Raw genomic sequence first — 23,482 nt, 5'->3', positions numbered from 1 at the left:
CTTTTTTTGCTGTGACTTGAGCGGAGGGAGGAGTCGGGTAGGGCTGGATGACCTCAAAGGTCCCTTCCCAGCCAGCAACTGGTTTTAACTGGGAGATCCTGGGAGGCCCCATATCTCCTGCATAAGGACATGTCGCGCCCCTTCCCCACCTTGGAACACCCCCCCCCCCGACAAGGGGGCCAGGCTAGAAGACCTCCAAGGTCCCTTTCTCTGTTTTGGTTGTTATTATTAAGGACGGAAAAGACACCACCAGGAAATCTCTTTTTTTTCCCCTCCCCAAGAATCGGGGTGGGGTTTTGATTTTTTTTTAATTTCTTTTTTAAATACTGTACAGTGAAAAATAAATAGTCTCAAACCGTCACAGATCGAATTCCCCCTTCCCCATTTTCCCCACCCCACACACAAACACACAAAACTCCGCGCCGCCCAAGCTGGGTGGGCCTCGCCTGCTCTTCCCTCTCGCACAGTGTTTGTTTCTCTTTTTGTCAGAAAAAAGGGAAAGTGAACAGAGGGGGGGGGGCAGGGAGGAGACCCCCCACTCACAGAGGGGCCGGGCTGCAAGGCCGCTGCCCCCCTTAGCCGGGCAAGGGCTGCCTCCCCCTACTTGGGGGGGGGGGCAGTAAGGCCCTGACCCAGGCAGCCCTCGGGCCCTCTGATGCCCCCCCTCACAGGGTGTGTGTGTTTGGGGGGCAGTGGGTCTCCCAGGATGGGACCCCGACTCCAAGGAGAAAAACCAAGAAAGAAAGGAAAGAGAAAATGGGGGAATAAAAAGGAGAATGAGAGAAAATGAAAGGAAAGAAAGAGCACTCGGCTTTGTGTGTCCGTGTGCGTGTGTGTTTGTGTGTCCGTGTGTTTGTGTTATCAGAAGGCACAGGATGCTTCCCCCCCCCTTCCTTCCCCAAATTTTGTTATTTATATTTATATTTATTTATTTTTCCTTTCTCAAAACAAAAACCAAAACTTTTTTAAAGTCGCCCCACCCCCGGCCCTGAAAAAAGATGTGTGAAAAAGTCACACACAACCCTCACCGCACAACTCCCTGTCAGCACAGGGGTTGGAGGGGGGGGAGAGAAAGACCACTCGGGTGCCCCACCCCCGGTTCCCTTTCACACATAAGAGGGCAGAAACAAACCAGGATTGGGGAGGGGGTGGGTGGTGGTGGTGGCTTCGGATTCCCCTGATCCAGTTACCGTCGCCGAAACTTTAATTAACCAGGATGCGTTTTAAGAGTCCCGCCCCGTCTTTGGCAAGCTTGGATCCGCGCACGAGAGAGGAAATACCTGGCGGGCGGGGGGGGGGGTTGGATGTTGGTTGGTTCTGGATTAAATGATGGTTTGTTTGTTTGTTTCGTTTCGTCGAACGAGAACTGGTGGTTTAATTTCACCCTCTCTTGAAGATGGCGGTTTGCAAGCAGGTGGGAAGGAGGGAGGGTTTCGCGGAGGAAGAGGAAGGCCGGGTGGGTGGCACCGGCGGGGCCCTTAGGACACCCCGTTGACCAGGGCGGCCACTTCCACCTCGGCCCCGGCCGTTGCGGCACTGTGCTCCCCGTTCTCCGAAGGGCCGTTGGCCACCATCTTGCTGCTGGGATCTTGCTGCTGGAAGACAGAAGGACGACACTGTGGTGGCCCCTGCGTGTCCCAATCGGGGGATGACAGATTCCCAGGACCGAGAGACCCGTGTGGGCTGGTATCCTAGACCAGTGCACAGTGATACCTCGTCCTACAAACTCTCCGGAGGGGGGGTTTCCAGGACCTCCGTGTTTTCGCGATGCTGGGATTCCCCTGAGGCCCCCTCCGTGGGAAACCCCACCTCTGGACTCCCGTTGCCAGCCGAAGTGCCCGGTTTGCGATGCTGGGATTCCCCTGCAGCATCACAAAAACACAGGGAAGTCCAGAGGTGGTGTTTCCCATGGAACGGACCCTCAGGGGAATCCCAGCAGCGCTTCGGCTGGCAAAAGAGGTGAATTTTGGGCTTGCACCCATTAATGGCTTTTCCATTGATTCCTATGGGAAACATTGTTTCGTCTTACAAACTTTTCACCGTAAGAACCTTGTCCCGGAACCAGTTAAGTTCGTAAGACGAGGTATCACTGTACTTGGCCCCTGAGTCCGAGATGATGTGGGGTCAGAGGCTGACAGCCAACCGGGGCCTTTCAAGCGATTAGGGAGAAGACTAAGAGCCTCCTCGATGCCCGAGTGCGCAGGGCTCAGCCGACAGGAATGGCTGGACAGGAAAAGGCCTGTGGGAAAAGCTCTCTAGAACAATCAGCTGCGCCTTCTGGCTGTGTAAGGGTCAGTCTCATGACAAGCGACTGAGGACGTCAACCTCCTAACAGGGCAGCTGGGTGACCAGGTCTGGGGCTTCCTAATCAAGACACAGAAAACTCTGCCCCCCTCAGGCTTCCTGCCAATCCATGTTAATCACAGAATGCATCAAAGGAAAACTATTTGCAGAGGTTTTGATTTTTCTGCCCGTTAATTAAACAGTTGCCATAGCAACAGACTGACTTCTGGCATTTGCTGACATCTTTGATAGAATTAATGACCCTTTGGTGAGAAAATGATTTACAAATTATAAGCTTAGAACGTGTCACCTACGTGTGTGCGTGGGGCTATTTCTTTGGGGGCTCAACACTGGCACAGACACGAGAGGGACCACCAACCTCCTCAGACTCCCCCCCTGCGATCGCCCCCTCCCCCCCTCCAGAGCCCCCCCCTTCTACCTTCTGCTTCGAGGGGTTGCTGCCCTCGGGGGTCTTCTCCTGGCTCTCCCTGCGGGGCGGGCCCTGCTGGCGGCTCTGAGACTCGGGGCGGGATATGTAGTCTGCGACAGTCACTGTGGAAAGGAGAGGGGAGCGCCATGAGGAAATAACAGACTGGTCCTCCACTTACAACTGTAATGCCCCCCCCCCAAACACTCTTCCATCGTTAAGTGAGACGCCAGAGCTCAGCCCCACCGCACGGTGTTTTTTGCCACAGTCCTTAAGTGAATCGTTAGTAAAGACGCCTGCTAATATAAGGTGGTTGCAAAAGAGGATCGCACGACACCACGAGCGTCGTAACTATGAATTGCTGGTGGCCAAACGCCGTGAGCTTTGATCGTTGGGACCGAAGGCGACACAGCAACAAGTGAGGAAAACAGGCACAAAGCCACTTTTTCGCAGTCCCGCTGCGACTCTGGGTCACTCAACAAGCCCTCATTAAGGCAAGAGCTGCCCTGGACGTCGTCCGGTCCTTACCCGGCTGGCGGTCCCGGCTGATGGAGCTGTCCACGCGGTTGCCCCGGTTACGGCGGCGGCGGCTTCGGTTGCGTCTCTGCGGCTTCGACTCCTCCTCTGGTGAAAAGAAGGAAGGAAGGAAGGAAGGAAGGAAGGAAGGAAGGGGGAGGAGACATTGAGAGGGAGGGAAGCTTTGGGGCCGGAGAAAAAGCCCATGGCCGGGTGGGGTCCCCCCTCGAGAGCGCTCTCACCAGTGCCGTTCTCATTGACGGAGATGTTGTCCGACTCCAGGGCCCCGTCCATGACAGTGGTGTCTTCGTCGGTGCGGCGGCGGCGAGAGCGTCGCCGGCGGTTGCCGAGGGTCTGCGACTCACTGCCATCAGTGTCGGCATTCTGGTCATTCTCGGTGTTCTCCAGCAGGCTGTATGGGTTGCTGTCGGGGTCTCTCAAGACTGAGGGGAAGGAAGGGAGGGAGGGTTGGCAAACAGGCAGCCCAAGATCTCTCAAGCTCCACTCCCCAGGCACCCCCCCTTCCTGGATGTCTCCCTCCAACCCTTTACCTGAGCTGATGGAGGAGGAGTTGTATTTGCTGCTGCTCCCACGAGGGGCCGGAGCAGAACCCCGGCCTCGTCCTGCCCCTGGCCGCCGCCGGCTGTCCTCCAGGCGAGGGTCCCGATCACCAGGGGTCGAGCCCTCGTTCTCCACCCTTCTCTCCGACTCTGTCTCAGAGGTGTTGGATGCATCTAAGTTGGTAGGTGGGGGGCGAGGGGAGGGGGAATGAGAGAAGGAAAGGAAGAGGTTGGTCCTGGGGGGGGGGTTCGGAGAGGCTCCTGGACAAGAAGCAACGAGGCTGCTCTGGCTCACCGTAGCCCACATTGGGTGCCCGGCGCCCTCGTCCACGACCTCCATAACTGCCCCCATAGGTCCTGGTGCTGTGCACAGAGGAGGTGCTCTCGTCCGTGGTGTAGCCGCCCCGGTCTTTGTCCCCGCGGCTGGAGAGGGGCCGGAAGCCCAGGCCAATCTGACGCAGCTGCTCGTCAATCTGCAGCCTCTCCAGGCGCAGCTGCTCCACTTCCTGCCACGGGGGAGGGAGGGGAAGAGCAGGAGGAAGGATTGAGGAAGGGCTGTTGCCAGGAGGCAGCCCTCCCCCCCAGAGAAAGACCTGCCCTTTGGGTCTTACCTGGAGGTAGGAGAGGTGGTACTCCAGGAGGGCCTGGGCGTTGCTGATGTTCTCGCGTGTGCCCACAAAGATGAAGGGCACCATGCCCTGCAGAGAGAAGGGAGGAAGAGGAGGGAGGATGGCGGCAAGGTCTCTTGGCCCCAGGAGTGGGGGGGTGTTTTTGGGGGGGAGACAAAGCAGCCAAGGAAAGGCAGGTGGGCAAGCGGCCCAGAGCGGGAGGGGGCTCAGTCCTTGCTCTCGCAACCTGTTGAACTGAAAGGCGCAAATGCCCCCTGCCCGGTGGCGGGAGGGCCAATGTTCCTGTCGTGGCAGCAGAAGGGCAGTCGAGGTTGCATTTCCCTCCAAGGACTGGATTGAGGGGCAGGAAAGGCTCCTGGGAGGGAAGAAAGAAAGAAGGAAGGAAGGAAGGGGGAGAACAGGAATGGATAGGAAGGAAGGAGAGAAAGAGGGGGAAAGAAAGGAAGGAAAAAAGGAGAACCGGGATGGAGAGGAAGGAAGGAGGAAAGGGAGGGAGGTAAAAAGGGAAAAGGAGGGGGAAGGAAGTAAAGAAGGAAGGAAGAACAGAAATGGAGAGGGAGAAAAAGAGAAAGGGAGAGAGAGAAGAACATGAATTGGGAGGAAGGAAAAAGGAAAGAAGGAAAAACAGGAATGGAGAGGAAGGCAGGGAGAAAAAGAGAGAGGGAGAGAAGAAGGAAGGGAAGAAATAAGGAAGGAGAACAGGAATTGAGAGGAAGGATGGAAGGAACAAAGGGGCCTAAGTGGACCACTCAGCTGGGGGGGGGGGTGTTCCTTGCAGACCTTTCATGACCCAGCTAGGGAATGTCACCAGGGCCAGAAGAGAGGAGGGCTATGGGGTCTTTGTGCTCTCTCTGTGTTTGGCGCTTCCCTTGCAGGCCTTCCATAACCCAACTGGTGTCGGCAGGGAGTGGGGGCGAAGGAGGAGGAGGAGGAGAGGGGGCAGAGCGGGAGGAGTCCTGGGGGGGGGCTCCCTGAAACTGGGCGCTTTCCTAACTAGGGAAGGCCGCCACGGGTTGGCTGATCACGACGACGTCTCCTAGCTGGCTGGTGAAATGCCCGCGAACCCCCAGGGCTCCACCATCTCACAGCCCGGCCTGGCGCCATCGGCCTCAACGTTCTCTACCTCCTCCCGGGGGTTCTTCTTGTCGTTGTCCCCTTCCACCCGCACTCGGACCACGCCGGATTTGTCCACAATCTCCTGGATGACCTTCCCATTCTTCCCTATCACCTTTCCTGCAGAGAGAGAGAGGGAGGGAGGGAGGGGCCATTAAGAGAAGGGCCAAAGGCAGAGGGCCCCCCCTTAACTGGGGCAGCACCACACTCCACAGCTGGGAGTCAGCAACTGCCTCTGAAGCAAGATGGCATCACCACCACCAAGCAGTCCCCTCTGTAACGTGACCCAAAGGGCTGATGCTCAGCTCCGAGGCTGCAGAGCTAACACTGCACAGGGCAGGGGTCAAGCCCTTAGGCCAGAGGGGGGGGGAGATGTCTCCCACTTTGGCCACTGGTGGACTCCCAGAATCCTTCAACCGGCATGAGAGGGTCCAGAGAGCCCAAGTGGACGGCTGGGGGCTGCCAATCGAGCCCAGAGCCAAGGCAATATATAAACTATACATAGATACATAGATACATACATACATATATTTGATAAATTAAATTAATTTTGGGAGGGGGAGGCGAGGAGGAGCTTTTGACTCACCAACCAGATTCCGGGGCACCTGGACCGAATCCTCTGAAAATTCCAGGAAGCTCCTGGCTTGCTTGCAAGCTTCGGGGGTCTAAGGAGGGGAAAGGGAGACCACCGGCTCAGCCACAGAAGCCTCCCAGGAGATGTTCAGGCAAGGGGGGGTGTCTCGTCCCTCCTCCTACCCCCCTACCCCCTTCAACCAAGGAGCACCCCATCCTCTCGGCCCTTCTTCCTCCTCCTCCTCTCTCTCTGGAGCTGTTGGCATGGGCAAATGTTTCCAGGTGGTCCTCGACTTACCACGATTTGCTTAGTGGCTCTTATGAAGTTACAGGCCCTGTTTTTTCACACTTTTTCACCATTGCCAACATCCCAGTGACTGTAATTAAGGTTCTAAGCGATTTGACTTGTGTCTGTGACTGTTGCGGTGTCCCCTGCGGGTGTGTCACGTGACCCACCACACTTTTGCGTCCTTCTAAAAGCCCAGGCCAACAGGGGAGCCCAATTCACTCAAAAACCAGGCGAATCTGTTCCCTATTACAGTGTTTCCCAATCTTGGCCACTTGAAGATACCTGGACTTCAACTCCCAGGATTCGCTGGCTGGGGAATTCTGGGAGTTGAAGTCCAAATATCTTCAAGTGGCCAAAGTTGGGAAACACTGCCCTATTAGATAGGCTACTAAATAGAAATACAAATATAATTTATAAATATACTCTTGTGAGCCACCCTGAGTCCATGAGGAGAAGGGCGGCTATAAAATCTAATTTAACAATAATATGATAAATTTATAATTGATGTTGAATATTAAATATAAGTAAATGTGGATTTGCTATCGGATAAGGGTTTTGTTATTAGGAAGGTAAATAAAGATGAGGCAATACGGCTTAGATTTAGGAAATTAGAGCGTAAGGAGGAAATATTAAGGGTGAATTTAATTGGAAGATAATTGGTCTATTTGGATGTCAAAATTGGAAAAGGAGGCAGAAAGAGTTAGGCAATGTACACTGAAGGGTTAAGACATAATAGAATGGATATGTGACTTTAAAAAAATGCATTCAAGAAGATATGTGTAAAGCTTTACTGAAGATGTGTGGTGTTGTAAGCATTTGTTTATCATGGAGAAAAAATAAAGTTTTTTGGAGGGAAAAAAAGAACCAGGTGACTAACTTATCACTGAACAAAATCTGGCAAGCAATGGGCAAAGCTTACTTTATTTTATTTTATTTATTTTTATTAATATTGGTTGTTTTTTCATTGCTCATTTGACCCCTATGACAATCATGAAGTGATTCTTGACAAATGTCTATTTTTCTTTTATGTCCACTGAGAGCATCTGCACCAAAGGCAAATCCCTTGTGTGTCCAGTCACACTTGGCTAATAAAGAATCCTATATTCTATTATTTATTCGATTTCTATGCCGCCCTTTCTTGCGATTCAGGGTTACTTACAAGGAGATTAATACAAAACAAGTTAGAAATCTAAATAAAACACAGTCCAAAAATGCCAAGAGTTAAAAATTAATCCATCATATTCATCACATGGGACTCAATTGTGCAGGACCCCCTGTATTATCATCGTTTCTTTAAAATACAAAAGTTCTTTCTTTTTAATGGGCTTGTTAGGGTTATAACTAGGTTTTAAATCTACGGTTGATGTTCAACTTCTTTTTATTATTTGTACTATTGCATTAATTTTTTTTATTGTTGCCCTGAGATCTCTGGGATTGGGCCGCATAGAAGTGGAATAAATTTAATTTAATTTAATTTTCAAGGCCGAACGTGCTATGGGACTTGGGCTCAAGCTGCTGTCTGGGCCTTAAGGGGAAACCGCCTGCCACTTGTGCATAGACTTCATGGCTCTGAAGTGAGCGAGAGAGGGGGGGGGGCAGATCCCCGACTGAAACACACACAAACACACAAACAAACCCCCCTCTCACCTCCCCGTAGATGCGGAAAGTGCATGTCTCCTCGTCCAGCTCGATGGCCGTCACGCCCGTCACTTTGCGGGCCTGCTGGATGTTGGCCCCGTGGGTTCCGATGGCCAGGCCCATCAAGTCCTCGCGCACCGTGAACTCCTCCTGGAAGGCCGAGGCCAGCTGCTTGCTCGTCTGGTGAGGGAGGAGGGAGCCCCGTGGGTGGGTGGGCGGCCCATCCAAGCGGCCTGCACCCCCAGCTCCTCCCTTCCTCCCCAGCGGTGGCACCGGACCCAACACACCTGGCGCTCCCGTCACCAGGTCTTAAAGCACCGGTGCTTCCGAGTGGGGTTGAGCCACCGCCGAGAGCCCCCACCCCCCAAACGGGCCCGCCTGCTTTTCTACGTCTCTGACCTCCAAATGTTTGTTGGCCTCCTCATTGCGCGACATCAGCATCAGCTTCGTCCGGATGCTGCGCAGGTGCATGTCGCCCAGGAGAGACACCCTCTTGACCGCCGAATCGTTCGTGGACTAGAGGGAGAGAGGGGGAGGTGTACGTTAAGTGGTTAGGTTTGTATAAAATAAACCAACAATGTGAGCTTACATGTACTAGAACTGAATAAACAAACTCTCACAGCCAACCCACACTCAGTAAAAGACCTTGGAATACTAATATCCAATGACCTAAGTGCCAAAGCCCACTGCAACAATATCGCCAAAAAGCCTCTAGAGCAGCTTCTGCTCTGGCAATCTCACACTACTCACAAGAGCCTACAAAACTTTTGCCAGACCCATCCTTGAATAGAGTTCATCTGTCTGGAACCCATACCACATCTCAGACATCAACACCCTAGAAAATGTCCAAAGATATTTCACCAGAAGAGCCCTTCACTCCTCCACTCTAAACAGAATGCCCTACGAAAGCAGATTATCAATCCTAGGTCTAGAAAGCTTAGAACTACGACGCCTAAAACACGATCTAAGTATTGCCCACAAAATCATATGCTGCAACGTCCTGCCTGTCAATGACTACTTCAGTTCAACCGCAACAACACAAGAGCACACAACAGATTCAAACTTAATATTAATCACTCCAAACTTGACTGTAAAAAATATGACTTTAGCAATCGAGTTGTCGAAGCGTGGAACTCATTACCTGACTCAGTAGTAACAACCCCTAACCCCAAACATTTTCCCCTTAAGACTCTCCACGATTGACCTCTCCAGGTTCCTTAGAGGTCAGTAAGGGGCGTGCATAAGTGCACTGGTGTGCCTTCCGTCCCCTGTCCAATTGTCTCTCTTTATCTCATTGATCTTTTCTTCCTTTCAAATATGTTCACCTATACTTTTATATCTTTTCTTCTATTCTTTTCTTTACTTATCTTTCTCTTCAATGTGTATTATTGGACAAAATAAATAAATAAATAAATAGAAGGCTATTGCTTTTAAGAGCTGGTGTTGCAGATGGCCACAAGAGGGCGCCAGGAGCACGATTCGTTCTCTCAGCTCTTCTGCTAGTTCCTCTTTGTGACTCTGCTGTAGTAGGAACTGTATGTTCAAGTGATGGTTTAGGTATTTGTAAGCTTATAGTATTGAGTGTTATTGAGTGATGTAATTGTGTGTGACTATGATTGTTCTTGACTGAGATATTTGCCAAAGTAAATAATATTTTATACGCTGAATGCATATAATGGATTGCATTGCTGAGTTACACTGGGGAACGGCAATTTCACTGTCTTAAATCTGTGACTTGTTTTCAATTAACTTTTGGCCTCTGGATGCAAAAATAACCACAGTTTTTGTCTGTGAGACCCACAAAAGGGGGGTTTCCTTCTTACCAGGATGATGAGTTCGCTGATGGTGGGGCTCAGGAAGATGGAGTCTGCGCCCACCGCCTTTTTGAACTCCTTGTGTACGTTTTCATTGGAGCAGCTGGGGAGGGGGGGAGAGAGAAAGAAAGGGGGCAGGCAATTTAGCAGCATCCTGAGCAGAACCAGCAACTGGGAAACAAGACAAAAGCTTTATTGTTGTTGTTTTTCAGGAGGCAACCTGATCTTCCTTCTATGTTTCGCTTCTCATCCCAGAAGCTTCCTCGCCCTCCAGTTGAAGCTGAGGAAGTTTCTGGGATGAGGGAGTGAAACATCTTCAAAAGGGGAAAAAAACAAGGAAGTCTGGTTGCCTCCTGAAAAAGCAGCTTTGGGACGACCGTGGCCCCGGATGGCTGAGAATCCCAAAGTCTGTTAAGGAGTCGGGTGGCCTACAAAGCCAAATAATCAATAAATCTATATAAATAAAAATGGAAATGTTTGTTGGTTCAAAACCTTAAATCTCCTAAAATGCTTCACCAATCGCTTGGAAATTTTGACACCGCGTTGCATAAGTGCACCTGTGTTATATAGATGTCACACCTGTGACAGGTAAAAACAGCAACTTGTTTGGCATTGAGGAGCCGTGTTTGGATTGGCTGGTGATGATCTGAACCAATGTGAAGGGTCTGTTTATATGGCGTCAGCGAAGTGGGGTCAAAGATCGGAATATTGTTTCCTGGTTGCGTATTTGACCCCAATGACAATCATTAAGTGATGTATCTCATGATTCTTATGTCCACTGAGGGCATCTGCACCAAAGACAAATCCCTTGTGTGTCCAGTCACACTTGGCCAATAAAGAATTCTATTTTATTCTAAATTTCTTTATTTTGACACCACATTGCATTTGAATATGCACGTTTATGCATCTGTATTATATAGGTGTCACACCTGTGATAGGTAAAAACATGCAGGTGCTTAAAGCAGGATTTTCTTCAACAATGGCTTTGAAATTTTGACAAGACGGTGCAAATCCGAATACGGGCGTAAACTATTACTAGTAAACTACTAGAAAGTATATGATTAAAACTGCTCAACTCTGTGTGCTTGGACCTGTTTCTGGGAGGAGGGGGGCTCAATGTCAGAAAAACCAGGAAGGAGACTAGAGCCCCTGGGGGGAAGGGTCCATGGCCCTCTCCCCCAAGAGAAAGAGTTAAGAGCTGTTGGGGGAGGGACATTTGGGAAGTCCTAACAGAGTCCCAAGTTTTGAGTTGAGGGCTGCAAAGTGCAGAAACCCCTTGGCCACCCCACCCCCCGCCAGGAGGACCCGCCATTCCTGCCTAGGACACTCACGCCTCCTTGAGGTCTTCTGGGACTGCAATGGTGCACTTGAAGAAGCTGCCCTTGGTGGCCACTTTGCTGGGGTTGACGGGCCGCAACCGCTCCAAGGTGACGATTTCGTTATAGATGGCGTCGCATGCAGCGTATTCTATGACGTAAAACTGCAAGAGAGGACAAGGTTGGACAGGAGGCGGAGGAGGGGGCTCTCCAAGGGGAAACGGGGGGAGGATGCCCCCCTAAAGGAGGCAAACTGGACAGAACTCACAGGCAAAAATCTGTCTAAATGTTGAAACTGGAAGAGGAAAAAGAAAAAAGAGGGAGAGACAGACTGACAGACAGACAAACAGGTGACAGGAAGAAAGGAAGGAGGAGAAAGGGAGAAAGAAAGAAAGAGGTGAAAGAGAAAAGAAGGGAGAAGGGGAAAGAAGGAAGGAGAAAAGGAAAGAAGAGAGAGAAGAGTAAATGAGAGAGATAGAAAGAGAAAGAGAGAGAGAAGGGGGGGGGGAGGCTGCTGTCCCCAGACTTACATCCCCTTTCATCATCCGGACTCTGGCCAGCCACCAGCCGCAGGGTTCGTGCTCGTTAGCACGTGAATAAACCTAAAAACACAAAAGGGTTTGTTTGAATGATTTATTTATTTTAAAATTTATTTTAATTTTATTTATATGCCACTCAACTCCCGGAGGACTCTGGGCGGCTTACAGGCAAGGACGTCTTAAAAAAAAACACAGTTCAAAAAAAAAATTAAATTTAAAACCTTTTATTAAAAAAAACCATTCATACCCTTTGTGGCCGGAACTAAAAAGGGGCCTCATTTGTTGAGCCAAGACAGCCCCTTCCTCTCCAGCACTGCTGCCCTGGTCTCAACACCCCCCCCCCCCACCCCAAGAAAACAGCCGGGACTCACCTCCACCTCGTCCCCTTCGGAGATTTCTTTACTGTAATCCGTGGGTGGGGGCAGCCGCACGTCGCCAAAGGGGATTTGCCGTTCCGGTTGCCAGCTAGAAAAAGAGACGAGACGGCATCAGCGAGGAGGGGAGGGACCTTCAGACAGGCCGCGTGGGGAACCCAGCGTTGGGAGTCGGGAGCAGGGGGCATTCCGGGAAGGGTTTGCCTGGAATTGGATTTAGTTTATTAAGACGTATAAGCCACGGGGGCTGGACTAGAAGACCTTCAAGGTCCCTGCCCAGCCCTCTGTGTCTTAAACTCTCTGCAGAAGCCGCTCTACAATTGGGTCCAAATACCGTCATGTATTTGAGACCTTGGGCCTGAAAAAGAAGCTTTGTGGGAGATTTCGCTGCCTCCTTCCCAGCTGTAATGAACGAAGCAAAGAAATTACTGTATTTATCGGAGTAGAAGATGCCCCTTTTTCCTCCCTAAAAGAGGCTAATAATTAGGGTGCAACTCTGAATGTAGCCTTCCCCATCCCCCCATCAGCCCTAACTAGCTACCGATCTTCCCAGCTCTTATCTCTTTCATTGTTACTCTCTGCGAAGAATGTTTTTTTTAAAGCTAATGTGCTGAAGCTGACCAGACTGAGGACATTAGCCAGATAAATACCTGGTAAGCAGATAGTAAACTAAGGTGCATCTTATACTCTGAAAAATACAGTATATTTTGCAATTTGGGTTTGTCACCTCCCAGTCAAGATGTTAGATTTTATATTCTGCGTTTTGCATTTTTAACTCCACTCTTCCTTGCGACTGAAATGCAACGTGAAATGTGCAATCCGATAGACGATAAATAAATAAAATATATATGCTCTCTGTCCTGTTCTGCAGGGAGGGAAAACGCTGCCTAAAGTGTTTAGAATGACTTTTAAGGGTCCATCCAGCTCCAAGTTGTGTTGCTATAGAGATTGATTCATTCATTTTATTCATTTGCAATTACGGGCTGCCCTTCTGCGGCAGACTCAGGGCGGTGCACAAGAAAAAACAATATAAAGCCAAGCGCTGTTACTTCCAGGCCAGCTCCAGCCCCCCCTCTTTCTCCCTGTCCAGAGGGTCAATCTGGAAAGAAGGGGACGCTCGTTCTCCCTCGCTGCCCCAGAAACATCAGAAGGGAACAAGCCACAAGGTTTATTTATTCCAGAGGGGATTTTACAAGGAAAACTCCGTCTTCAGGAGCTCAATAGATCAGAAGGACAGTGGAAGTGCCCACCCTGAGCCGGATCAAGATGGAGGGGGATGATGGGAGGGGGCTTGCTGCTGCTTCTTCGTCTTTCCCCCCTGCTCCCAGCCCCTGTGGAGAGCCCATGTTAATACTATGTACATGACTGGTTGGGTTTGGCAATACATACATACATGGCATTGGGCCAGAATACATCCGGAACCGCTTTCTACTGCGCGAATGCCAGCGGCCGATAAGGTCCCACAGAGCTGGCCTTCTCCGGGTCCCATCGACCAAACAAAGTTGTTTGGCGGGGCCCAGGGGAAGAGCCTTCTCTGTGGCGGCCCTGACCCTCTGGAATCAACTCCCCCCAGAGATTAGAACGGCCCCCACCCTCCTTGTCTTTCGCAAATTACTCAAGACCCACCTTTGTCGCCAGGCATGGGGGAGTTAGGATATTCCTTCCCCTAGGCCATTACAAGTTATGCATGGTATGTTTGTGTGTATGTTTGGGTTTTTTTATAATAAGGGTTTTTAGTTGTTTTATTAAATTACATGTTGTTTTTTATCATTGTTGTTAGCCACCCCGAGTCTGCGGAGAGGGGCGGCATACAAATCCAATAAATAGATAAAATAAATAAATAAATACATACATACATACATAGCCAAACCCAACCAGTACATTCAATACATTTAAACATAAACTGATAGTTTGTGCATATATATATACCAGTGTATGTTTAAATGTATTGAAACACTAAAGCTTTAAGAGTAGTGTTGCAGTTAACCGCAAGAAGGAGCCAGGAGCGTATGTCTCTCTCTCCCCCTCCCTTTCTCTCTCTCTAATAACAACAACAATAGTAATTGAGCTACAACAACTCTGGCATAAACCAGTACAGGTGGTCCCACTAGAAATTGGCACACTGGGCGATGCGCCAAAAGACCTCAGCCAGCATTTAAAAAATAAACATTGACAAAACCGTGATCTGTCAGTTGCAAAAGGCCACCATGCTAGGATCTGCACGCACCATACGAAAATACATCCACACAGTCCTGAATGACTTGAAAGTGTTCAATTTGTGATGCCGCGATACGAAATCCAGCCTATCAATCTCATTTGCTGTGTATTACTGGGTTTTGTGAATAAAATAATAATTGCATTTTTGAATGTTCAGTTGACTGAGTTTCTTGTTTAACGAATAATGTATATAAATAAACAACTTTAATTAAACATGAAACTCAGCCAGCCTAACATTTAAAAAGGTATCACAAATGATGGCTGACACTAGTTGCTACCAGCATTCAAGCTATCAATATTTTCCATAGTAGCAATAGCACTTATAGACCGCTTCCTAGGGCTTTTACAGCCCTCTCTAAGCGGTTTACAGAGAGTAAGCCTACGCTGCCTCCAACAGTCTGGGTCCCCATTTGACCCACCTCAGAAGGATGGAAGGCTAAGCCAACCTTGAGCTGGTGGTGAGATTTGAACTGGTGAACTACAGCCAGCAGTCAGCAGAAGCAACCTGCAGTACTGCACTCTAACCACTGCACCACCAAGGCTCATAATGATAATGATGATAATAATAATAATTGCATTTTTGAATGTTCAGTTGATTGTTTCATGTTTAATGAATAAATTATATAAACAAACAACTTATATTCATTAAACATGAAACTCAGGTCAACCAATACATTTAAAAACGTATCACAACTATTTGATAAATATAAAAACGTATCACAATTATTAATATATTATCATCATTATTATTATTATTATACATTACCCATCACTAATGTCATCCCTTCAATATTCACTATAAAATAAAATGATCTGTATCTGCCTGCAACAATGGGTAGTTCTCTTTGTACAATATTTCCTTTCAGTGTGAATTTATTATTATTATTTTTATATCTCCCAGTTTCACCTGTTTCACTGTGTGTCGCCCAGAGTCGCCTTCGGTGAAATAGGCAGCAAGTCGGGATAAATAAAACAGGGGAAACCGATGCAAGCAGCGTAGAAGTCATAAGATTAAAAACACTTTGAAGATCGAAAGCAAGATGAAGGAGAGAGTCTGAAGAGGCTCCTTGAAAGCTGGCTGGGCATCTTGTTAACTAGCAGGGGAGTTTTCCAGGATAAACCAGTTGGCCCTATTCCGAAAGTTGAGGGTGGAAGGGGAGAAAACAGAGGCCTCCCCCATTCACCTTTTGGAAAAGGCCAACTGGTTTATATTAATGTAAGAAGACCAGGCCCAATGAAGGAAAAGGACCTGCTTGGGGGAAAAAACTGAGTTGATAAATCAGAGCGGTGCCTAAGCAAATATTCTGCTATCGTGGTTTAATAATGGCTTGGCAACCTGCTGAGACCATGGCCAGGCTCCGGACATACAGTGAATCAAAACGAGGGAATCTAGGATTTGTGAAGCCAGCCAGAAACACAAGGGGTTTGTTTTAAGAGTGAAGGGATACCCAGAAACATAGCGGTCTCTGAGTAAACCCCACCCCAAAGTTATCAAATTAATAATAAATAAATAAAAATATCCACTCAACTGAGAGCTCTTTCCCCACTTTCTGTGACAGGAGAGAGATCATGCTTAGAAGTCAAAACACTCACTTGTTCTCAAAGGATATTGTGACGGAATCTTCGTGTACATCTTTAACAAAACCCTGCAGGGGAAGAAGAAGAAGACCCTGTTATCACCATTTCAAAGCCCTCCGTCAACTTTTAAGCAAAGCGCAAGGGACCCTCAATATGCAAGGAGATCACGGAGGGAACATCCTGGAATCAAACACTGGGGAAATCGAGGCTTGGTATGAATCAAGTGCTGGGGCCACTGACGTGTGTGTGTGTGTGAGAGAGAGACAGACTCAAAAGCGGCATTACAGGCAACTATGATTTTGTAGATAGATAGACAGACAGTCAGTCAGACAGACAGACAGACAGACAGACAGTCAGACAGACAGATATCCATCGTGACCTCTGGAATGTTTAAAATTTATTTAAAACTACAAAAAATTACTACATTTTCATCAGTCCCCAGTGACTTTGTCAGAATATTAAAATCTCCATTGCTTTTATATGATGCTGCTCAATTTAGCCATTGCATGCATAACGTCAATGGGGATTGCAATATTCTGACCAAGTCAGTAGAGACTGACTAAAGCTTATTAATTTTTAGTAGCAGTTTTAAATAAAATTTTAAATGTTGTGGAGATTGTGATTGCTATTGCCCTTTCATTAATAACTATACCTGGAACTTTCATCCATCCATTCATATTTTCTGGGGCAACGAAAGAAACAAAGAATAGACAGGTTTTACACATGGGTTGAACTCAGGAGGATAAAACCATGTTGCATTTTCTGCTTGATTCTTGGCCCAGGAAAAATGCACCACCCGAGCAGAGCTCACATTGGTTGGGGGACCAGAGGGTCTAACACACCCACACCCACACTGCGAGCCCCACTGCCTTCTAGCATTGATGAAGTTCCCTAGTTGGGTCATAAACACCCCCCCAACAAGGACATCTCCCCGCCCTGCCCCAGCTCAACCCTGAGCTACAAAGCCATTCTTCTACTGACTAACTTTTGGTTTCCTGGAAGTGCAGGACTAACCCCAGATTCCTCTTCCCTTGGCCACTGCCCCTGAGCAAGTGTTTATCCTTCAGGGAGGGGAAAACTCAGAGGTAAGAAAGGGAGGACAAATCAAGGGAAATATGTCTTCCTCCAGAGGGTCCTTGGTTGGTGGGATTCCCTTCCAGAAGAGGCTGTGACAGCTGTCAGCCTGGAGAGCTTCAAGGCAGGATGAGACAGATTCAGGGATGCCAAGGGTATCATAGGTGGTGATTGAAACGGATGTGCATGTGCCGCCTCTCTGTTGGTTGAGGCAGGCAGGGCTCCCCTGGGTCCCATTAGTTGGGGGTCAAGGGAAAGGGAGGGTCTTGCCCTCTCCTTCTGCTCAAGATCCCCATGGACAATTGGGGGGGCACTATGGGACACAGAATGCTGGACTCGAGGGGCTTTGGCCCCATTCAGCAGGGTCTTCTTAGGTTTTTAACACGTCCTGATCTTTAGATTGTGTGCAGAGACACATTACCCTGCGTGTTCAAAGGGTGATGGAACGAACAGGTGGGAGCTGCTGTGCCAGCTGCCCCATTGCAAGCGGGCAGATATACCACTGTCCTCGCTCCAAAGTTGGCTTGAAACTGCCTAACAAAAAGCTCAGACTCCAATTCCCAGAATTTAAGCCAAGGCTGGCTGGGGATTCTGGGAATTGAAGTCCACTCCTCTTAAAAGCGGTTCCAGGCAGGAAACCCCAAGCGGGAAGACAGAGGTAGTAACCTAATCACAGAATTGGCAATGTTGGCTAGAAGGTGGTTTCTCCTCAGTGTATGGTTTTCCTAGCTACTCTCAAGGTTCTGGAGGCAAAAACAGATGGAGAACAGTTGCAGGGTGATTGCTATGGCCAAATCTAGAGAAAAAAGAAGCGTTAGGGGCAGTGATGGGCTACCAAAGTTTTTACTACCAGAGTGGGCGTGACTTATGCATTTTGTTTCAACATCTTTCAGTGCAAATTGGGGGCTCTGGGGTGGAGCTCAATTTTCTCTACCCCACTGCATTTTCCCCGTCCGGGTAGTAGTCTATCTCTTATCATCTACTATATAAAGTGTATGTACACACATGCACGCACAGCTCTTATTATCTTATTATACACTATTATACATTATAAAATTATACACATTCAACCTCATTTACTACAATAGGAAAAACATACCCAGAGCCCAGAAGGGGGGGAAAAAAAATCAACGTTTTGCTACTGGTACTATATACCTGACCGCACCTGTAGAAATCCATCACTGGTTCAGGGTCACCTGACAGCAGCCTCCCAATATATTAGAGGGGCTGCCCCAATGAAATATGTCCTGGCTCCACCTATTCCCCAAAGCAGGGGTCCCCAAAGTTTTTACACAGGGGGCCAGTTCACTGTCCCTCAGACTGTTGGAGGGCCGGACTATAAAAAAAACTATGAACAAATCCCTATGCACACTGCACATCCCTTATTTTAAAGTAAAAAATAAAATGGGAACGTACTATTTAGAGGGGGGGGGGAAGAAGTCTGAAATTCATATATGTTTATGTTTTGTTTTTAATTTTCTTTTGTTAACATCTGATTGTAGGTTTTCTTGGCTTATAGAAAAATGTATAAAGAAAGAAGCACTTTGGCATAATGGTTAATAAGTTAGAATATAATTGGTGTTGTACTTTTTGAAGGAACATTAAGGAGGAAATTTAATTAAAAGAAAATGAATGTAACTGGATGACAAAATTAGAAAAAAAACTTTTGCAAGTTTTTTGATGATTGATATTAGTTACTAACAAAATACCGCATTTTAGTCATAGAAAATTAGATGGAACCCTGTGTTGTGTCACTCACCCACGGGCCGGATAAATGGCCTCAGCGGGCCACATGCGGCCCTTAGTTTGGGGACTGCTGCCCCAAAGCATCAGAAGGCAGGCAAAGGAAACAAGGAGAAAAGCAACCTCGAACTAAGGAGAAACTCCCTGACGATTAGGGCAATTCACCAGTGGAACTGCTTACCACCAGAATTGGTGGGCGCTCCAACACTGGAGGTTTGCAAGAACAGACTGGACAACCATTTTGTCTGGAATGGCCGAGGGTCTCCTGACCGAGCAAGGGGCTGGACGAGAAGACCTCCAAGGTCCCTTCAAATGCTCCAAAAGTAGTGCCCAAGACTGGGTCTCTGTAGGCTCTCTTGTGGTCTGTCCAACCAGTCTTAGCATCGCCTTCAGGGTGCCACAGGTAGACCTGGCCTTACCGCCATTTCACCAGTGACCGTTCAAAGTGGCAACAGCAACTTAAGGATACCGTTTTTCCACGCTTAACAACCTCTGCAGCCATCCCCGCCATTACGTGATCAAAATTTGGATGACTCGTATTTATACGGTCCACAAGGCCACCTGGGGTGACGCGATTCCCCTTTCGACGAGCCAGATTCACCTAACCACTGCGCCATTAACAATTGCGGGAATTACCTTAACAACGGTGGCCAGCCAGACAAGCCGTAAAATGGGGCACAATTCACACCCCTGTCTCGTTTAGCAACAAAGTCATCGGGCACTTGGGTGGCGGTCGCAAGTTGAGGACTTCCTGGCCCTTCTTCCCAACAGCAGAGATCGTTTCATTCATTTAGCGCAGACCCATTAAGCAACTCCGCTGGTGTTGGGCAAGGCCTAAGCGTCCAAGGAGTATATTTATATCTCCGGCCTCCCTTTACCCGACACCCGTCCGCCTCCCAGGGGCCACACTGAAGGTCTAAAATAAAACTTGCTGTGTGTGTGTTCTTCGCTGCACTTGTGACACCTCATGAAGAGTTTCAGGGAATCTCTTCCTTAGGTTTCAACTACGAAAACTACACATCTGGCCCTTCCCCCGGGCTGCCTGTCTTTGGAGTAATTAACAAGGAGTTTCTTGTGTGTGTGTGTGGGTTCCCATTCTCCTGGCAAGCCACCCCTGGAGCAGCCTCGGGAAAGAACATGATTGACTCCCCCCAGAATAATCTAGATGGGCAAAATATTTTGAGGCCGAGTAGCTTCGCCACCATTTGCTGGATGAAGAAGCAGGAACTTAGAAAAGGGTTTTCCCTAAGCAGGACCTTAGGAAAACACTTTATTAAGTTCTGGCCAATCTTTCCAAGACTTTACTAAGCCGGATGCTTTTCTAATGGTTGGGCTGCACCTTCCATCAAAGCCTTTTTCTAGCTGAGATGGAGGCAACTTTAGCTCAGCTCTCAAAAGACCACAACTTGCCACCAGAGGCCTTTCCCTGTGCTTGGGGGGGGGGGGGGGGCGCAAAGCCACTGGAGCTGGCCCCTGGCATTCTGGCCGAAGGCTACTTGGATCACAGCCAGCTGGACTTGACAAGGCAGATTTCCTGCCTGTACAATTTTATTTTCCTGGAAACCAAACACTGACCAGGAGTCAATGCATTCACACGTTAACCCTCTAAGCCACAAACCCCCAATGGCTGGGTGCACCTGTGAATCTTGCTTGTTTACCCTGGAAAAGTGGCAACGTTTGACTTAAGGCAGGACTCCACCTTATAAGGAAAGGCAGAGCCAGCCGGGCAATTGGAGGGAAAGACGGCAAGACCCCTCAGAGGCCGGTGGGGGCTCAAAGAAAGCTAGAGCACAGATGGGAATCAGTTAGCAAATTACCATGTGAGCTGCAGGGGAGGGGAGGGGGAAAGGATGCGAAGGTCACAGAGATAGTCCACAAGGCCTGGTGAACTCCCCCAGACCTGGTGAATTTCCCACCAATTTCAGCTCTGTGGTCAAGGCCCTCCGGAGCCAGAGGTTCTAAAAGGTACCATAGAAATGAGGATCTGGAAGCACAGAATCCCACCCTTGTGTGGGACTAGCTTTCAAATCAGTGGCTAATTTTAGCCAGCGTTCTAGGGCCATGGGAAGCCACCCCATGTCTTTAAGTCTTGTGTGAACCAGACAGGTGGAGAAGATCACACGCAGACCACACAAACTTGCCTTGAAAAGCCGGCCAGGATGAAAAAACGCTGCCAACGATGTGGATTTTGAGTTGCTAATGTGGCAGAATGGCTTCTTCTAGGCAGAATCGGCTGCCCTGCTACAAATACTGGACGTAGGAGAAAAACTTCTTCTGAACCCACTAAGGGAAAAAGGCTTTATTTTTCCTCCAGAGCCAATGGCTAAAATGGAGCCCTTTGAGGACATGTGAGGTCTGCCCGATTGCTGGTAAAAAATACCGTGTTATGGCAAACTTATGACTTTAAAAATAACTTACTTGATAAAGATGCCATAGCACAGCACATACAAACAGGCTGAAAATAACCTGCTCCGCTCAGACAGCCAAGGATTAGGCCTCAAAAGATTTCTGCCTTTGATTTGTGGCCATCTCCATGTCAAACGCAGGCTGGCATGGCTCCATCTTGAGGTGGGAGGTCTAAAATTAGCAAAACACACAATCCCAGTGCCACTCCCCCCCTTCAATAAAAAGAAGCCAGGTTAGGTTACTCCAATATGGAACCAGGAATAAGAGTAAACTTATTTCTCTGCTGTGCAGCCCAATGAAATCACACCACACATTGCTAGGTACCTGCTTCCTTAATTGAATACACACACACACACCTGCGTCTAAATTGAAGCGTTGCTCAGCTATTAAAGGACAGGATTAAATGCAGCAACTGTGCCATCCTTCCATTTCTAGAAAAAGGAGGACTAGGGGGAAAAAAACTTTAAAAAACCAACAAGACACCAATCGGGAGCTGTCCATAAGTGGCCTCTTTCTAAAGAGAGATGTTGCACACCAGCCCAAAAGTGAGAAACACAAAATTTGGGTAGTCTCTCTGCTGTAGTTTTCAAGAGCTTGAGCCAAGGCTCCCTTTGAAGAATTAAGACTGAGGAAAAAAGATAAATATATTTTTGATTTTTTAGTAAAAAGTGAAAATCCAACAAAGAAAGTAGCAAAAGAGACATTGGACACACACACACACACACGGGACTTTTTTTGTCTGTCAGGGAAGGAAATGTCTCTGGCTCCAGAATCCCTTCCTGGCAATAAATACAATGCGATAATAAGAAGAAGAGAGAGAGGAAGAGAGAAGGGAAGGATAAGAAGAGGGAAAAGAAAGAAGATGAAGAAAGGAGCTGGAAGGGACCTTGGAGGTCTTCTAGACCAATGCCCTGCTCAGGCAGGAACCCCCACATTACTGGTTTATTTATTTATTGTCAGAACCACCCGTTTCAAAACTTGGGGGGGGGGGGTCCGTCCCCTTGCTCCCTCCCTTTTTAAAACTAAAAAAAATTAAAAGAGAGGCAGCTTTACTGACAAAGAGAGAAAGAAGAGCAGTTTTGGCTTCCTTGCCCCCCTGCAAACCTCCCCGTCCCACGTTCCCTTCGCCCACCCACCCACCCAACCAATTGGGGGCAAGCCCACCCTCGTCCCCTTACAAGGCGGGGGGGGAAGCATTTTTTTGGAGGGGGGGAAGCTGTGCCCGAAGAGGCAACCCCTCCCCTCCTGACTACCCCCACCCCACTTCCCCACCAGGAGGGGAGGGGGCCACCTGCCCCTGCCAGTCAAAGCCCCGAGGTATAGCTTCCAGGCCTGGGAGACCCTGGCCGAGACACGTAGCGAGGGGGGTCCCCCATTCCTTTCCTTGGCGGAGGACTAAAGTAGAGGGGGGGGGGTCTGGGTGAGACCACGGGGAGGGGGAATTAGAGGAGGGGGTCTCGCTCACCTCCCCCGTGCGGCCTCCTCCTTCCCTTTCTGCGACCCCCCCGCCGCCGCCACGCCCCCCCCTCGCCCGGCTCTCCCCTGGCGACGGGGCCCCGCCCTCCGGTAGTCATGGCAACCCCTCCTTTCCTTCCCCCCCGGGCCCCCACTCCGGCCTCACCTTGTAGAAGGCCCCGTTGGAGCCCCGCACCTCCACGGGCAGGCCCTCCATGTGCCCCGCGCCAGGCAAGGCCGAGGCGGCGCCCCGCGAGGGTTGGGGCCCCCCCGCCACCGGTGGGGGGATGGGGGCGGGGCGGGGCCCGGTTTCCTCCGGCTCCGCCACCGTGACGGCTCCTCAGCCGAGGCCTTGCGAAGGCCCGGCCCGCTCCGCTGCTCCTCCTTCTCCTGGGTCTCGGGCTTCTCGCGGCGGCCTCTGCGGCCGAGCCGAGCGAGCGAGAGAAATCCCCTCACGGAACGCGCGCCCCTTCCCCCCTCACAAGGCGTGCGTGCTGTGCGTGCGCTCTGCGCCTGCGCCCGCCCGGAGGCGTCTTTTTCACCACGCCCCCACCGCGCGTGCCCTTGGACACGCCCACCTCCCGGCGGATGGAGGGCGCTCCCCACCAATCGTGGATGAGGAAACCCGCGCTTGGCCACGCCTCCTCAGCCTTAGCTCTCGTTTCTCTTCAACATCCCTCCTCCAATGGGAAAGGAGAAGGCGGGGTTTTCTTCCGATAAGTTTTTTTTCCCCTTCGACGCAGGCGCAGTAGCCGTTTCGAGCGTTGCTCAACGCCGCTCCCCAGGTGGGGGGGCGTTTCTGTTTTTTAAGTTCCACCTACCTCATCCCCCCCCCGCATTGGCCAATGACGAGTCCCTCCCTCATCCCTGGCATCCAATCATAGGATAGGAAGGGCCGACCCTCCTTCCTCCTTCACGCGCCTCTTGCGACGCTATCG

General features: G+C 49.5%; 2 protein-coding genes across 3 annotated transcripts in view; both read right to left on the bottom strand.

Annotated features, from left to right (window-relative positions):
* The window catches only part of LOC139175949 (asialoglycoprotein receptor 1-like), a 579,489-nt gene that overhangs the window by 135,318 nt on the left and 420,689 nt on the right, over positions 1–23,482 (bottom strand). The gene's annotated exons all lie outside the window — the stretch shown is intronic.
* On the bottom strand, positions 258–23,170 carry FXR2 (FMR1 autosomal homolog 2). 2 transcript variants are annotated; one of them, XM_070767347.1, is made up of 17 exons: positions 22,711–23,170; positions 15,882–15,934; positions 12,069–12,162; positions 11,689–11,760; positions 11,174–11,322; positions 9,852–9,945; positions 8,428–8,544; positions 8,038–8,208; positions 6,115–6,193; positions 5,539–5,648; positions 4,398–4,484; positions 4,082–4,292; positions 3,778–3,960; positions 3,469–3,669; positions 3,239–3,334; positions 2,723–2,835; positions 258–1,592 (listed from the first exon to the last, which is right to left on the bottom strand). In XM_070767347.1, exons 1-17 carry the CDS (start codon positions 22,759–22,761, stop codon positions 1,479–1,481), a joined length of 1,995 nt encoding a protein of 664 aa, XP_070623448.1. In that variant the 5' UTR covers positions 22,762–23,170; the 3' UTR covers positions 258–1,478. The 2 variants fall into 2 exon arrangements, with proteins under 2 accessions (XP_070623448.1, XP_070623447.1); XM_070767346.1 differs by having other exon boundaries at positions 258–1,595; positions 22,711–23,168.

Source organism: Erythrolamprus reginae, chromosome Z (assembly GCF_031021105.1).
Source record: "Erythrolamprus reginae isolate rEryReg1 chromosome Z, rEryReg1.hap1, whole genome shotgun sequence".
Classification (NCBI taxonomy): Eukaryota; Metazoa; Chordata; class Lepidosauria; order Squamata; family Dipsadidae; genus Erythrolamprus; species Erythrolamprus reginae.
This window is presented reverse-complemented; position numbering and strand designations above follow the sequence as displayed.